Below are 17,357 nucleotides of genomic sequence, written 5' to 3'. Positions count from 1 at the left end.
CGGCAGCGCACAGAGCCCTGCCACCCTAAGAGCCTGAGGGACCTGCCAGGGGATGAGGTGGGGTGTCCCAGTGGTGCTTACCTGGGGCAGCTCCCATCCCAGGAAACATCCGGCAGGCAGGTCCCTCTGGCTCCTAGGGTCGTGGGGTGGGGGGCAGAGGGCTCTCTGCCCGCTCCTGACACCTGCAAGCCCCGCCCCTGCAGCATGCAGCGCTCCTGCCGGCGGGCGGGCGCTGGGAGCTGCCCCAGGAAGCGGTGAGGAGCAGCACCGCGGCTGCGGTCCGGACTGTCCCGATATCGGGACAAAGGGCATCCTGACTGATATAAGTTTGGGACGTGGGATAAGTCCCCTAAAATCAGGAATGTCCCGATAAAATCGGGATGTCTGGTCACCCTACTTTCATTTTCGCTTCATGTGTCCCTGGCGGCACTCAGGACTCGGCACTACTGTACCGTTGAGTGGCAAAGAACACTCCCCCAGCCATCCTCCGGTACCACGACTGCCCTCTAGGGGAAAACCCCCTGTGGGAGCCTCATTGCAGGCGTCTCTGCAGCACGGATCACCGGCACCAAGGGGGTCTGCACAACCCTGGACACCATGCTGGGACTCTTCGTCTTCATCAGAGTCAGAAGTGGGATCTGACTCTTCCCGTCATCGCAGCTGCCTGTATTACTCCCTGGCCGCTCCTACTCCATCGTGCCCCCAAGCATAGGGGTACCACCGAGTGCTTGGCCGCTGGTTCCATGGCGGCCGGCACCTATGCAATGGCCTTTCTGGTTCCCCCAAGGTCAAGGCAGTCTCTTGAGGTGCTCCTACTTGGTGACCTCAGAGCAGAGCACCTCTGGTACCTCACTGTGTGACACCCGCTCCCCCCCCCCGGATCCAGACTCTGGTACCAAGCGTGGCACTAGCCTCAAGAAGAGGCCCTGCGGATCCTGGTCAATATGGAGGGAGGAGTGGAGGCCCCTCAGCCAGTCCTAGACTCCTCTTCCTCTTACCCACTGCCACCACAGCCTCATCTGGGGATGTCCTCATCTGGGGATGACCACAAGGCTTACCAAGACTTATCAAAGCAGGTGGCCTCGAATCTAGGCATCCAGGCAGAGGTGGTCAATGAGGCGACTCACAATCTACTGGACATTCTGCTGGTGGCGGGCCTCTCAAGCGTGGCTCTACCACTCAATGAGGCTATCGTGGACCCAGTTAAGGGACTACGGCAGACCCCTGCTTCCCTCCCTCCCATGGCAAAGCATACAGAATGGAAGTGTTTCGTACCATCCAAAGGCTTCGAGTTTATATTCTTTCATCCTCCCCTGAGATCCCTGGTGATAGTGGCCACCAATGAGAGAGATCGCCAGGGACAATCAGGCATAACACCTAAGGCAAAGGAATCAAAAAAGTTAGACCTGTTTGGCCAGAAGGCCTATTTCCACAGGAGAACTACAGCTTCTCATACCAAACCAGCAGGCTCTCCTGGGCTGCTATGACTTTAATATGCGGGAGGCTATGCAAAAGTTGAAAGACTTGCTCCCTCAGGATGCCAGACAGGAGTTCTCCTTGCTGATTGAGGAGGGGAAAATGGTGGTGAAGGCCTCCTTACAGGCAGCTTTGGATGTAGCTGACTCTGGAGCCAGATCTATGGCCAGGGCAACGACCATGTGCAGAAGCTCATGGTTGCAGTTGTTGGGGTTTTCCCCAGGAAGTACCACAAAACCTCCAAGATCTTCCCTTTTGAAGGGTCCTCATGCTTTTCAGAGCAAACTGATGGTAGGCTCCATGGGCTTAAGGACTCTAAGGTGACCCTGAAATCCCTGGGGCTATATACTCCAGCGGCATCCAGGAAGCATTACAGACCCCAACAGATAGGCTGTTGTTTTGCCCAGCCAGCCAGGACCAGCAGAGGAGGAAGAGCAGTGGATTCAGGCTTAGACCTCCTCCACTGGCCGCCTCAGCAGGGCTGATACAGGCTGCCCCCAAACTCTCAGGGAGCTTGAAGCACTCATTTGGGTGAGTTTTAGAGTAGCAGCCGTGTTAGTCTGTATTCACAAAAAGAAAAGGAGTACTTGTGGCACCTTAGAGACCAACAAATTTATTTGAGCTTTCGTGAGCTACAGCTCACTTCATCGGATGCATTCAGTGGAAAGACATTCAAGGTTGACGTTTCAATCCACACAATATCTGATACAATTGTCCCTCTGTTTTTGAACCACTTGTCCCACACCAATGCCTGGACGCACATTAATTCAGATTGTTGGGTATTCAGCACAGTAGAGTGGGATACACTCTCCAGTTTGTGGTTACCTCGCCCCTATCCCTCTTCAGGGACCCTTCTCAGGAGCAACTGTTGGAACAAGAAGTCCCAATCCCTCCTTCGGGTGGGAGCCATAGGAGAGGTTCCATATCACCTAAGAGGAAAGGGGCTCTATTCATGTTATTTCCTAACCCCGAAAGCCTAGGGTGGTCTTAGACCTATCCTAGACCTGCGTTGTCTCAACCACTATCTGAAGAGCTTAAAGGTCTCCCTGGCTTCCATCATTTCCTCTCTGCATCTGGGGGATTGAAATGCCACCCTTGATTTAAAGGACACATACTTCCACATATCGTGTCCCCCCCACCCCCAAGGCCACAGAAGGTTCCTAAGATTCATTGTGAACCAAGTACATTACCAGTTTGCGGTAATGTACATTTCCATTTGGCCTGTTAGTCTCTCCAGAGGTTTTCAGCAAATGTATGGCAGTGGTGGGGGCTTTTCTCAAGAAACAGTGCACATCTTCCCATCTCTCAGGGACTGGCTAGTCAGTGGCCAGTCCACAGCTGAAGTGGAATCCAACATCCATCTCATCCAATCAAACTTCCAGGCCCTAGGTCTACTGATAAACACCCAGAAATCCACCCTTGTCCTGATGAAGAGGTTAGAGTACATCAGTGCAGTTCTTGACTTCATTCAGAAAGAGCCTTGCTTCCAGAAGACCGTTTTTGAGCAGTCAGTCTTGATAAATCCCATCCAGTCATGACTGCTTGAAAATGTCTCCGTTTTCTGGACCACATGGCATCATGCACTTGCGTAGTATAACATGAAAAGCTGTGTCTCAGACCTCTCCAAACATGGCTGGCCATGGTGTATTCACGTTCATGGCATCATCTGGATTCAGTGCTCATTGTGCTCGCTCAAGTCCTCTATTTACTGACTTGGTGGGTGAACTACCAAGTGGTCTGTGTGGGAGTGCCCTTTTCACGGTCCAAACCATCAATGTCTCCAGTCTCTCACATCAGCACTGGGCTGGGGAGCCCACTTAGGGTCCCTCAAGACTATTGTCCCCAGAAGAACTCTCTCTTCATCTCCATGTCAGAGAGCTCAGGATGGTCCGCCTTGCCTGCCAACTATTCCTGCCCCATATTACATCAAAGTCGTTTTGGTTCTCAGACAATGCAACTGCCATGTTCTAGATCAACAGGCAGGGAGGAGCTCACTCCTCCCATCCCCATGCCAGAAAGCAATCCAGCTGTGGGATTCTGCATAACCCATTCAATCCATCTCGTGGTGTTGGACCTCCTGGGAGCACAGAACCAGCTGGCGTATCACCTCAGCAGGTCTTACTCCTCTCACCATGAATGGTCCCTTTGGCCAGACATCTCAAGGGACATTTTCCAATGGTGGAGGACTCGACACACAAGGTTCTGATGAAGATCAAGTGGGACTGGGCACTGGTCATTCTCATAGCCCCAGAATGGCCCAGGCAGCATTGGTTCACCACCCTGTTAGACCTCTCAATGGAAACCCTGCTTCTGCTACACACAGACATGATCTCCCGAGACCAGGGTCAGCTGCTCCACCCAAATCTCAGGTCTCTTCATCTGATGGCCTGGAAGATCCATGGCTGAATCCTGAAGAGCAAGCTTGCTTGGAGCAAATCCGTAGAGTTCTGCTAGGTAGTAGAAAACCCTCTACCAGGACCACTTACCTTGCAAAATGGAAGTGAGTCTCCATCTGGTCCTCCCAACGCAGAGTTCCACCCATTCAATCCTCATTGCAACTCATATCGGAGTACCTTTTTGCATCAGAAACAACAGCGTTTGGCTATTTCTTCAGTCAAGCTCCACCTAGCAGCAATATCTGCCTTTCTTCCCCTGGGTCAACAACTGGTCTCTTTTCCCCCGTTCAAGCCGCTGGCAACATGCTTGTTGGTGCACCTCTCCTGGAAAGTGGCCTTCTTAGTGGCCATCCCCTGAGTCAGAAGGGTTTTGGAGATCTGTGCCCTCATATCAGAGCCCCCATATATGATAGTCTTTAAAGATAAGTTTCAGAATAGCAGCCGTGTTAGTCTGTATCCGCAAAAAGAAAAGGAGTACTTGTGGCACCTTAGAGACTAACCAATTTATTTGAGCATAAGCTTTCATGAGCTACAGCTCACTGCATCTGATGAAGTGAGCTGTAGCTCACGAAAGCTCATGCTTAGATAAATTTGTTAGTCTCTAAGGTGCCACAAGTCCTCCTTCTCTTTTTTTTTTTAAAGATAAGGTGCTGCATACATACTCGGCATTCCTCCTGAAAGTGGTTTCACAATTCCACTGCAGTCAAGCGATCTTTCTACCAGTTTTCTTCCTGAAGCCGCATGCAAACAGGGAGGAGCAATGTCTACACTCCTTGGATGTTAGAATGCCAGAGCACATCCATTTACAAAGAACCAAGCCGTTTCGCTGATCAAGCCAGCTTTTCATAGCAATAGCCAACAGGATGAAAGGCCTTCCCACCTCCACCCTGAAGATCTCGTCCTGGATTACAATGTACGCATTGTAAGATGGTCAGCATTCCGCCTCCAGCTAACCTGACCATTTATTCCACAAGATCGCAGGCAGCCTCCACTGCATTCCTAACACAAGTTCCTATTCAGGACATCTGCAGGGCAGCAACCTGGTCCTTTGGTGCACACGTTCTCAAAGCCCTATGCCATCACTCAGCAGACCAGAGACGATGCTGACTTTGGCCATGCAGTCAGCTCGTTCTTGAACTCCAAGCCCACCTCCTGTGCAGCTGCTTGAGTCACCTAAATTGGAATGGACATGTGCAAGCATTAACCTTTCTGTAACTGTTGTTTTTGAGATGTGTTGCACGTCAATTCCAAAACCCATGCTCCTTCCACTATTATCAGTCAGCTGGTAAGAAGAAACTGAGAGGGCACAGGGTCGGCAGGGCCCTTTATCTGGGATCTATGAGTGTGCGGCACCAGAGGATGTTGGAGCTGACCCAAAGGATACCACTAAGGGAAAAACCTCCAGCAACTGTGCTCAGGGTGCACACACACCTACATTGGAATGGATATGTACAACACCTCTGGAAGAGTTACAGAAAGGTTAGTAACCTTGAGGTTTTTTTATTATATTAGCAGATTGACGGGGGACCGTAACAGCCTCCCGCAGGACTCTGTTCCCTCGGAGAGACAGGGATTGCTGGTGCCGAAGGCCCAATCTGAGTCTTGGAGGCTATGGGTTTGGGCCTGTGGAACTGTGTGGGTCCTTGGGGCCCAGCACATTAAAGGAGTCAATCCCAGGAGACTGATTACAGGCTGGGGCATAGACCAGACCTTGTGACTCTGACAAATACTCATTGTATTAACACCGTAAGAAAACTGTTCATGAAATTCTTTAACAGTAAGGAAGTAATCACTTCTTAAAATGCCAGCCTTCTATCTTCATTTTTCTTAAGCAGTGATGTGTTTTTTTTTGTTTTTTTTTGACGGGGGTTGGCAAATGTAATACTCATTGTATTAGGTTACAATTCCTGTGCAACTCTAACTCACAAGAGTCCTACCACTGATTCAGGACATGTTAGTACTGTATGCTGGGCCAGCTTCTAATGATTGAATTTTACTCAGTGTGATGCATTTAAGTTTTATTGAACAATTCCAAAGTGTTTACATTTCCTCTGCTCCTTATATAGACTTTGTACGCATGCAACAGGTATTTGTGTGGGGGATTAAATTTCTTTTATTGTGTGCATAAATGAAATGGCCATTAACTGCAAAACATTTCACAGTCAGAATCTTGCAGTGTACTAGGGACAGAGAATTACCAGTCCCAAGAGCCAGCATTCACTTTTTTGGAATCCATTGTGTAACATAAGGGCCAACTCATATTATTTCAATTCAAAAAGTGAGTTACAGCATTAAAATGATTGCTTGGTGTATTTTATCTTGTTGGCAGGCAAGTGAGATGTAGGGATGCCAGACTCACATTTTGGAAAAGTGCTCCCTTCTTTGTCACACAAAGCTACTGACAATTCTATACTTGTGGCACCTTAGAGACTAACCAATTTATTTGAGCATAAGCTTTTGTGAGCTACAGCTCACTTCATCGGATGCATACTGTGGAAAATACAGAAGATGTTTTTATACACACAAATCATGAAAAAATGGGTGTTAATCACTACAAAAGGATTTCTCTCCCCCCACCCCACTCTCCTGCTGGTAATAGCTTATCTAAAGTGATCAGTCTCCTTACAATGTGTATGATGATCAAGGTGGCCATTTCCAGCACAAATCCAGGTTTTCTCCCTCCCCCCTCCCCCCGGATTTGTGCTGAAAATGGCCCACCTTGATTAACACCCATTTTTTCATGATTTGTGTGTATAAAAACATCTTCTGTATTTTCCACAGTATGCATCCGATGAAGTGAGCTGTAGCTCACGAAAGCTTATGCTCAAATAAATTGGTTAGTCTCTAAGGTGCCACAAGTACTCCTTTTCTTTTTGCGAATACAGACGAACACGGCTGTTACTCTGAAACCTGACAATTCTGTGTCACACAATGCTACTAACTAACCTTTTTTTAAACAATTGCCTGGGTGAAAGTGCCAGTTGGCTTAAAAGGCTCTTGGAGAATGTATTTATCTCCCAATGAAGAACACAAGACATGACTTCACGCAGCTTCTTAAATCAGAAGACCAATGCCATTTATTTGTTTCCTTTTGCGCTTTTCCAGCTCCAACTTGGGCCACTTAGGGACAAAATTGAGTGTTTGGGAAGCAGAGAGCAGCTCTAAAATTCCTTAACAGTTTGAAATCCATCAGGAGTCCTTTCATACTTTACCTTCTCCCCCTCTCAGATATTCTCTGCTGTTCCTCCAGGCTTCCAGCCTGATGCCACATTTATTTTATAGATTCGTTTTGTTTTATCAAATGTAGATTTCTGTAGATCTGCGCACATTAAAATGAATGAAATCTGTACAACCTAAAAATTGGACCAAAGCTCAAAACAAGAACCCCTCTCTAGAACATCCCATCTGCCTCCCACCCAATCAAGCTCTTCTCATCCCCAGAAAAAGATTACCTGAGTTACCTGAAGACCACCTTTAGGAGGTGGGAGGGTATGTCTACAGTGCAGTAAAACACCTGCAGCTGGCATGGGTCAGATGGCTTGGGCTGTGGGGCCGTTAAATTGCAGCATAGACATTTGGGATCAGGCTGGAGCCAAGGCCCTGAGATCCCATAGGGGGAAAGATCCCAGAGCCTTGGCTCCAGCCTGATCGTTAACATCTATGCTGCAATTTTACAGAACCATAGCCCAAGCCCTGTGAGCCTGAGCCAGCTGACCCAAGCCAGCCCTGGGTGTTTTGTTGCAGTGTAGCTATACCCTTCATGTTGAGTACCATCCTCAGATTTTGGACACTGGCAAACCAAAGTGAGGAAGTTAGTTCCAGCATTGAGGACTCCTCCCTGCAAACCCACTGGGCTGGACTCCACTCTTTAAAATGCCAGTATAAATGTGGAGCAACTCTGGATTTTGCACTGGAGTAAAACTGGTGTAAATAAAATGGGAATCAGGGTCCTATCTCCAGCCCTTTTCCATTTACAATGAGGGACAGAGGGAAAGATACTGCCTCAGTTGATCTCAGCCCATTTATGACTTTCTTGGTCAAAATCAGCACTTTTAAAATTGTACCTAGAACTCAATTGAAATCAAATACATACCACTGAACACAGGTGTAATATGCCCCTATAAGAATTCCATTAATTGTTGCTATGTCTGGAGGTAATGCAAGTAAGAGAATCCTTTTAATTTCTCAGACTGAACTTTCGTTCACTGGGTGTGTTCTGCTGTACTGTATAGTGCTTTCAGCTGATGGCTTTATAATATTCTTAAGTAGCTGGCGAAGTGTTTATTCATAAGAACATGCTGGATATTTGGTGCAGACTTCTTTCAGTTGGATAAGCAGGAGAGATTTAGTGTACACAGAAGGCTGTATCTTCTTAGACACAGTATCTGAGGGTGGTTTTAGCTAAAGGACTTTTTGGCTTTATGGCCCAGTGGTGCTCAAGTTGGCTTGGGGAATGTCTAATTAAACATAATCTTTTCCATAACTTGTATTTTTCAACCATGTGAATTGAAGCATAGTGTTTTATCTTGTGATCCATTGTATGGTGATGCATTTACGTGCTGCTGCTAATAATCTGAGTAAATAGCTCTGGGATTATCTCCAGAATGTAATCTTAGTTTAAAAACACTTTTAATATTGACCATTTTCTGTAACTGTCTGTGACCAAAATGTTTGGATCTGTGAGTGAGCCACAGATTATTGTAGTAACTAAAGGATGGCTGCTGCTAAAAAGCATAGGTTCCCAAAGGCTAGGGGGAAGAGCATCAGCATTTGTATGAATTCCCTACTATGGGTCAGATCTTCAGCTGAGCACATTTGAAAAGCCAGGTTTAAGTGGCAAGCAGCTGAGTCTTTCCTGTTACTTTTCCTTGCAGACACAGAACAATTTTTTAAAATATGAAACCTGACCCCTGGAATTTCAATATGCCCCATCTTTATAAAAATTGATTGATTCCCTCATGGTAATGTGGTCCATGCACATGGTGTCATTGGGCAGCCTGCTTTCTCCAGAGCAAGCAAATAATTAAGGTCTATCCTGAAGTGGCAATAGGGGGCCTCATTTCTTATCTACAAGATACCTGGAGGGATAAGGAACTGTTTAGAAAACCACATGCTGTGTTTCTTTCTCTGCATAATGCCAGAAATAGCATTTACTATTTTGGTATGGTAGTGTTTAAACCTAATGTGACATAAACATTAAGGAATAGAGCAAGTACCCAAGGGGATTTTATCAGGTACTATGGAAGCCAATAAAGTACATAAAAGGTCTAGGATCTGAATTTTCACTCCAACCACCTTAACATCACCACTGGATTGTCCCTCTGAGTTAATCAGAGTGATGCTGGTCACATGTCATGGAAAAATGAGAGCTGAGTAGTTCTGTCTGCATAACCTAGTTTAGCATGAATTTAAGCCACACAGTAGATCACATCTGATTTGGTGTGCTCAGTGTGTTGGGAATACTATTGTCAACTGCTATTAATTCCTTTAAAGTAAGCATTTATGTAACTCGTGCATTTATGTGTAATGTATGTCACTAAATCAGTACAGTGTTCTAATGTATAATAATCTGGCACAAATCTATACCCTCTAATATAGATGTACAATCACATTTGTCTATTTCACACTTCTGTTAGGTGACACTTTATTGTGGGCTTCTTAACACAATAACAATTTTCTTCAATTATTTAGTAAACCAAAAACATCAACAGAAATTTTACATTCTCAATGCATATTTAGAAAGAAAATGTACATCCTGATTCAGCCTAACTTTAAATACGTATTATAAGTAAATAGTTCTACTGAGGTTAGTGGAACTACTCATGCTCAAAATGAGATATATGCCTAAGCAGCTTATTCAGGTCTAGCTGAATAGTTAAGATGCGTGCATGCCTTACTAAGTAACTATGATTTTATTATTTTAATCTTGTCCTAAACCGTCTCTTCCCCATTTATCACTTCTTTTTTACATGTATGTAGTGTGTAAGCTGCTCTTTCAGGCAGGGACATCTCTAAAGACTTGAAAAATACCGAGCACACTTTAGGGTGCTAAAAGATCATTTTAAAAATAATTTTCTGAACTTTCATTTTGCTTTAAAATGTCTCACTTGGTTTTTCTTCAGATAACTGTTCATTCCCGTGTAGTGAATTCAAAGAAAACAAGAATGACTGTTGAATGAACTAAGGAAATTGCATTGATCGGAAATTCAGTGCATTGTTGCTTTACTAGTGACTGAGATGTTACCATTTAACACTTCATATGAAATGAGCTTGATCTTACTCCGCTTCCCGGTGGACAATTGTCCATATCACAATATTGGTCATAAAACCTAGCACTAATTGGAACCTTTGGTAGCTTTAGCAGAGAGGTCAAAGACTGAATGGGTATGTAGCTGGGGTTTCTGATCTCCAGTGGTTAGTAGTGAGTTCTACAGGCTGAAGTTGAGGCGCATTATGAAGATGGTGCAGGAAAGTTTACACTCTGATGTCTCTACCTTTTAAAGACACCATAATAAAGGCTCAACTTAAATTTATACTCCCAAATTAAAAAACATAGCCATGGTGGCAGTTTTTTAGCTCTTTTACTAAATAACAAAGTAAAAGAAGCTGTGAGAGGCAAAAAGGCATCCTTTAAAAAGTGGAAGTTAAATCCTAGTGAGGAAAATAGAAAGAAGCATAAACTCTGGCAAGTGAAGTATAAAAATATAATTAGGAAGGCCAAAAAAGAATTTGAAGAACAGCTAGCTAAAGACTCAAAAAGTAATAGTAAAATTTTTTAAGTATATCAGAAGCAAGAGCCTGGTAAACAACCAGTGGGGCCACTGGACAATTGAGAAGCTAAAGGAGCACTCAAGGCTGAGGATGTGAGGGAGATTCCCAAACCTGAGCCATTCTTTTTAGGTGGCAAATCTGAGGAACTGTCCCAGATGGATGTGTCATTAGAGGTGGTTTTGGAACAAACTGATAAACTAAACAGTGATAAGTCACCAGTACCAGATGGTATTCGCCCAAGAGTTCTGAAGGAACTCAAATGTGAAATTGCAGAACTACTAACTGTGGTAAGTAACCTGTCCTTTTAGATCAGCTTCTGTACCAGATGACTGGAGGATATCTAATGTGCTGCCAATTTTTTTGAGAGGCTCTTGAGGCAATTCCAGTAAATACAGTCTGGTGAGCCTAACTTCAGTACCAAGCAAATTGGTTGAAACTAGAGTAAAGAACAGAATTATCAGATACATAGATGAACACAATTTGTTGGAGAACAGTCAACATGGTTTTTGTAAAGGAAAATGTTGCCTCACCAATCTACTAGAATTTTTGATGGAGTTAAGCATGTCGACAAGGTAGATCCAGTGGCTATAGTATACTTAAATTTTCAGAAAGCCTTTGACAAGGACCCTCACCAAAGGCTCTTAAGCAAAGTAAGCTGTCATGGGATAAGAGGAAAGATTCTCTCATGGATCGGTAACAGGTTAAGATAGGAAACAAAGGGTAGGAATAAATGGTCAGTTTTCACAGTGGAGAAAGGTAAATAGTGGTATCCCTCAGGGGTCTGTACTGGGACCAGTCCTATTCAACATATTCATAAATGATCTAGAAAAAGGGGTAAACAGTGAGGTGGCAAAATTTGCAGATGATACAAAACTACTCAAGATAGTTAAGTCCCAAGCAGACTGCAAAGAGCTACAAAGGAATCTCATGAAACTGAGTGACTGGGCAACAAAATGGCAGATGAAATTCAGTGTTGATAAATGCAAAGTAATGTACACTGGAAAACATAATTCCAACTATACATATAAAATGATGGGGTCTAAATTAACTGTTACCACTCAAAAAAGAGATCTTGGAGTCATTGTGGATAGTTCTCTGAAAACATACTCAATGTGGAGCAGCAGTCAAAAAAGTGAACAGAATGTTGGGAATCATTAAGAAAGGATAAGACAGAAAATATCATATTGCCTCCATAGAAATCCATGGTACGCCCACATCTTGAATACTGTGTGCCGATATGGTTGCCCCATCTCAAAAAAGATATATTGGAATTGGGAAAGGTTCAGAAGTGGGCAACAAAAATGGGGGGGTGGGGAGGGATAGCTCAGTGGTTTGAGCTTTGGCCTGCTAAACCCAGGGTTAGGAGCTCAATCCTTGAGGCGACCATTTAGGGATACGGGGCAAAAATTGGGGATTGGCCCTGCTTTGAGCAGGGGGATTGGACTAGATGACCTCCTGAGGTCCCTTCCAACCCTGATATTCTATGATTAGGGGTATAGAACGGCTTCCGTATGAGGAGAGATTAATAAGACTGGGACTTTTCAGCTTGGAAAAGAGACAACTAGGGAGGATATGGTACAGCAGTGATTCTCAGACTAGGGCTGCTGCTTGTTCAGGGAAAGCCCCTGGCGCGCCGGGCCAGTTTGTTTATCTGCCGTGTCTGCAGGTTCAGCTGATCGTGGCTCCCACTGGCTGCGGTTTGCCACTCCAGGCCAATGGGGGCTGCGGGAAGCGGTGCAGGCTGAGGGATGTGCTAGCAATCTGTAGATAAACAGAGGATGTTAAGCCAGGTCTACTCTAGGAAAGTTTTTTGCTGGTATAGCTACACTGGCAACCTCTCCTAGTACAGATGAAGCGCAAAAGTGCTGCTACCTGCATAGTTTATAGTTCCTCACTTAAGCTATATCGGCAAAAGTACTTTTTTGCCAGTATAACTTCATCTACACCAGGGCTCAGTCAGTATAACATGTTGCCAAAAAAATCACGCTGTAGCCAACATTGCTACACTAGCAAGTTTCTTGTGCAGGCCTGGCCTTGGTTTTCTTATAATAAAAGATGGCCTAAAGTCTTGATTAGAGTATGTTTGAGGTATTTCTAAAACGAAAAGTGTTTATTTTTAAAGGGCTTTATATCACTGTGGTTTTTTGTTTTGGGGTTTTTTTTTTGTTTGGTTGTGTTGTTTACCCATCCATACTGTGGGCTTTTGATAGTAGTAATGAGACACAGAGCGCTAACTAGAATGGAGCTGAAAGTTCTGAGTAGAAAGAAGCAAATAATGTTTTGAAAAACATTAAGTCTTGGTTGTGGTGCTCTTTGCTGCTAGGCAGGAGAGCTGGGTTTCAATTACCATTCATGCACTCAGTCCCCATGCTGGCATTGGTAAGAATGTAGAATGCTGACAAGAGACTTGTATTGGCTTTAGTGACTTGCTGGCTGGCTAAAATGTAGTATGATTGGACTCGCATCCCAATCTTTACTTGGAAGTAATGTTGTTGTCCCTTGTGGCAGGAGTTAAGAGGGACATGGAAGGGAATCTCCAAGAATGCAGTACATGAGGGTGGTGGTAGAAGGAAAAGCTTGAGCATTAATCAGGATTTCCAGGTTCTTTTTGCTTTGCTTAATTAGTGGAAACGGCACCAGTTTTTCATTTTAATTAAAAGTGCCTTTTGATATTCATTGGTGATCAGGGTGCTGGAACAATTTTTATAGTGGTGGTGCTGAGAGCTATTGAACCAAACTGTAAACCCTATATATATAATGGAATCCACTTCAAGCCAGGCGGTGCAGCAGTACCTCTAGCTCCAGCTGTGTTGGTGATGATAGAAATGTAGGATTTTTTACTTGACCTACATTCTTAAAGCTGCATTTCTGTTTGTGTGTTTACCAAATGTGAAAGCTATAAAATCACCAAGGATATACAGCCATTTCATAACTCCTATGGCTTACTGGCTTTGTTCCCTGTCACTGGTTCTAGATCTAGGGAATTTTTTGCAGAGAACTATGAATGTGGGAAGAAGAAACCTACAGGATGATTTACTGTACTTTTAGTGGTTTGCTTGCTGTACCTACAAAATTAGTTATATTTGTAGCACATGCAATGTTTCCAAATGGAGACTCAGCCAGCCAGGCAGAAGGACGGTCATGCATATTGCTCCCCCCATATTTCCCCAATTGCATTAGATAAGATGTAGAAACACTGTTCTGTAAACAAATGAAAAACTCTAGTCCTGTCCAGACCTGGCACAGCCTGCAAAGGGAAACTAGATCTCTCTAGCCAATTGAATTGAACTGGAATCCTAATGTGAACACATTTAAGAGAGAGAAATAATGCTGTAATGTTGTCTTCATCTGCTCTTCCCTGTGCTGTAGCTTTGTCAGTGCATGTTTTAAGCTATTTTGGTGACCTCAGTAAAGCAGCCTCTGTTCTTTGCTGTTGATGAAGAAATAAAAATGTTTTTACAAGTTAGAGGTGGCTGAATGTTTTACTGCTTTCTGGTTTGACGGATCAGATAGGAATGTCTGGCAGCCAAAGACCTGCTACAGATTATTTTTATATTGTCTATCACTATATAGCAGCTTTTGCATCTGCATTATCTCATGTACTTCTAAGGCACCTGTGAGCTGTTTAGCAGCATTTATTTGTTCTTAAAAAAAGGCTCAGACAAATGTTACAATGCTAACTATGAATCTGTTGTCTTTCCCTTGTTATTTCAAGTCCATTACCAATTTAACAATGGGGGTATTCTTCAATCAAGTGTGGGGACATAAAGTAACTGGGCATATCCTTGGATTGGTAATTGAAAAGTCTTCCACCTTTGTTTCCAGTTCAAATCCAGTGTGGATCAGTAGTGAAAGTTCCCATCTGTCAGTTCAGCGGCCTGCAAGGGGTTGGTGGTCTCAGCTGAGTTCCTCAGAGATAGATGCCTACATTACAAAACTCACCACCATGACTTGCGTTAGGCTTCCCTGCAGCACAGTAGGTTGTTTTGTTCTGTGGTTGAGCTCCTGCCAAATTAGTTATACTTGAACTTCTTTGGATTTTTTTTTTTAAAAAACCTCACTTATACAATAAGTGCAACTCCATAAACTAAGGTAACTTTTTCCTAAGCATCAAATCCATCTGAAAGGTCACAAATGGACTATATTTTAATCAGTGCATGAATTTTACTTTCAGAGAGGGGAGAGGAAATTGCTAACCCTGTCAGAAAATATAAATCTGGTCAGAGTCTGTCTTTATGATAGCTGAGAAAGCTGTGAGGTTTTTATTAAATCTCGTCACTGAGATCTAATCACTTATAAATATCTCATGATTTCCACTTGATCAAACCCTTGATTTTAAAAGGGTGAATTTAAGTGTTTTTTTTAATTTTGAAGCCAAAAATATCATGAGGCATCTGCCCAATTACTCATTATTATTTTCCAATTCCCAGCCTTGAGTTTCTATAGACCTAATTAAGAGACTTTCCTCCCACCACAGTTCAATGCACACTTTTGCTTATGTGGGTTTCAGAGAACAGCCAGAGAAACTCATTTAAATGGTTTGATTTTGGTTAACATATCTGGGAACTATTGTGGTTCAACCTCTCATAATGGTGGGTGCCCAATTAAGCTTTTAATCCACTTGTATATAAATTAATAATATTACTTGTTAAAAATACACAGTATTTAAAGTCAAAGATAATTTTCCTTGCTACTTTAAATATGTGAAAATATGCAGGGAGGCTTTAACTATCTGTGGATATGCAGAGTGGTTTAAGGGGCAAAAAAGCCTGGGGGGATAGGGAACTGTTTCTAAATTGTGGGGTGGAAGAGAAGGGAAGGAAGAGGTACTTAACATGGCCATTAACATAACTGCTAATTCTGTTAGCAATGCTAGTTATTCAGTAGTCTCTCACCGTATATTGGCACTATTTCCCCTTTTGCACCCTCCCCCAACAAGATTTTTTTTAAAAAGGAAAGCCATCAAATGGCTTTAGTACATACTGAAATTGAAAGAAATTTGGAAACTTAAAAATGAAGATTAAAATGTTCATTTAAGCATAGTCTCAGATGAAGCTCGAGGACACAAAATAGTGGATTAGGGTCTCATACGGAAATCCAGTCCGAGTAGCAGAGAGGAGAAGGAAAGCAATTACAGGTCTGGGTACTGGGAAGGTGTTAAATTTAGACCTTTATAATACTTCATAGGCTGGAGCTCAATTCTGATATACGGTTACATAATAATGTGCATTTAAATTCAGCCCCTTTCCAGTAAGGGTCAGATCTACTTTCTATTTAAAAACAAACAAAAAAACCCCACTCCTCAAAAGCTGCACCATTTTAAATGAGGAGAAGTAAGAGGAAATATTTGCATTACGGGGGATCAAATATTGCATGCACATTAAGATAGGAAAAATACCGGGGCAAAATAAGGTGGGCGTGTGAGCGAGTGCGCGCTCTCTTTTCATGTTTGGATTTTATCACGACCCGCCGGGCATTGTATGCGACCATTGTGAGGCTTCCATGCGAATTCCGGAAGTTTGAGACCAAAAATATCTGCGTATTACTGGGGAGAGATGACGGTGGATTATGATCTTTCACAAACGCTTGTTTTGCTCCCTCGTAAATGCAGGTCCAAACACTAAAGTGCCTCCCCCAGTCCCATGAAGCAGGCTCGAAGGACGTGTTGCAGCTCTGCGCCGTGAAAATGGCTTTTTGCCATGCCACCCTTCTCCACCAATCATCGGAGAAGAATCGGGCTTTTCGCGGGGGCAAAGTTAAAGCTACGGTGGAAAAGACCGGCGGGCGGGGGGGGGGGGATCGTCATCCCAGCTCGCCCCCTTCCTCCCCCCAGTCACGGCGGCTCCCTGCAGTGTGTTCTCCAGGGCTGTGTGCAGCCGCCGCCGCCGCCTGGTAGAAGGTCCCTTTAATAGGTAAAACCCCGCCGCTGCACGCGGCTCGGGCTGGCTCCAGCGTCTCCGCCTCACCGTGACTCCGCAAGCCCTGGGGTCGGCCCCGCGTGCAGCCCGCCGGCTCCCGGGCCGGCTCCCGGGCTGGAGCCGACCTGCAAGGGGCCGGCGGGTGGGGACGCGCCGGCCCTGAGGCGGTTGCGGGGCCGCCCCCCGCCCGGGCCGGGCGCTTTGTGTACACAGCTGCACGGCGCGCAGGGGACCGAAAGGAAACGGTTAGAGGAAGGGCTGGCTTTGGAGGCGGCGAGGCTGTTGTCAGGGGCGGGGGGGGGGGGGGGGCGCTGGCGCGCTGCGGGCCAGATGTAGGCCGCCCCCATCCCCGCCTCCCTTGCGCCTCTTGGGCGGCACTGGCGCGGCCACGCCGGAGCCCTGGTGCGAACCGAGGAGATCTGATGAGTTAGCTGGTTGCTATGGTGAGGGGGGCCGTGTCACGTGACCAGGGTGCTGCTCCGGGCGGTTTGACGTCAGCAGGGAGGGAGGGAGGTGGGCAGGGGAGCGCGAGCGCGAGCAGGCAGCCGCTGTGGCAAAGCAGCAGAGCAGCCCCGGCGCAGCCTCTCCGCCGACCTTCCGCGCGCGAGCCAGGCAGCCAGCCGTGTGGGGGTGGGAGCGCGCGCCAATGCCGGGACCTACCCAAACGCTGTCCCCAAATGGCGAGAACAACAACGACATCCTGCAGGATAACGGCACCATCATCCCCTTCAGGAAGCACACGGTGCGCGGGGAGCGTTCCTACAGGTAACCCGCGCTGGCTTGCGGGGATCGCCCG

The 17,357-nt window shown here is 45.3% G+C and overlaps 1 protein-coding gene across 2 annotated transcripts in view; it reads left to right on the top strand.

Moving 5' to 3' along the window:
- MAPRE2 (microtubule associated protein RP/EB family member 2) overlaps positions 1-17,357 on the top strand; it is a 164,128-nt gene that overhangs the window by 47,497 nt on the left and 99,274 nt on the right. Inside the window, exon 1 of one of the 2 annotated variants that reach the window (XM_048840601.2) lies at positions 17,068-17,326. The exons of the other annotated variant lie outside the window; for it this stretch is intronic. Within the exon in view, the coding sequence (XP_048696558.1) occupies positions 17,208-17,326 (119 nt within the window). The 5' untranslated portion in view covers positions 17,068-17,207. Of the gene's footprint in view, positions 1-17,067; positions 17,327-17,357 lie in introns of those variants that run through there. 2 annotated transcript variants of the gene reach the window in all.

This window comes from Caretta caretta, chromosome 2, assembly GCF_965140235.1.
Source record: "Caretta caretta isolate rCarCar2 chromosome 2, rCarCar1.hap1, whole genome shotgun sequence".
NCBI lineage: Eukaryota > Metazoa > Chordata > Testudines > Cheloniidae > Caretta > Caretta caretta.
Note: the sequence above shows the minus strand (reverse complement) of the source record. Positions and strands in the feature narration are given on the sequence as shown.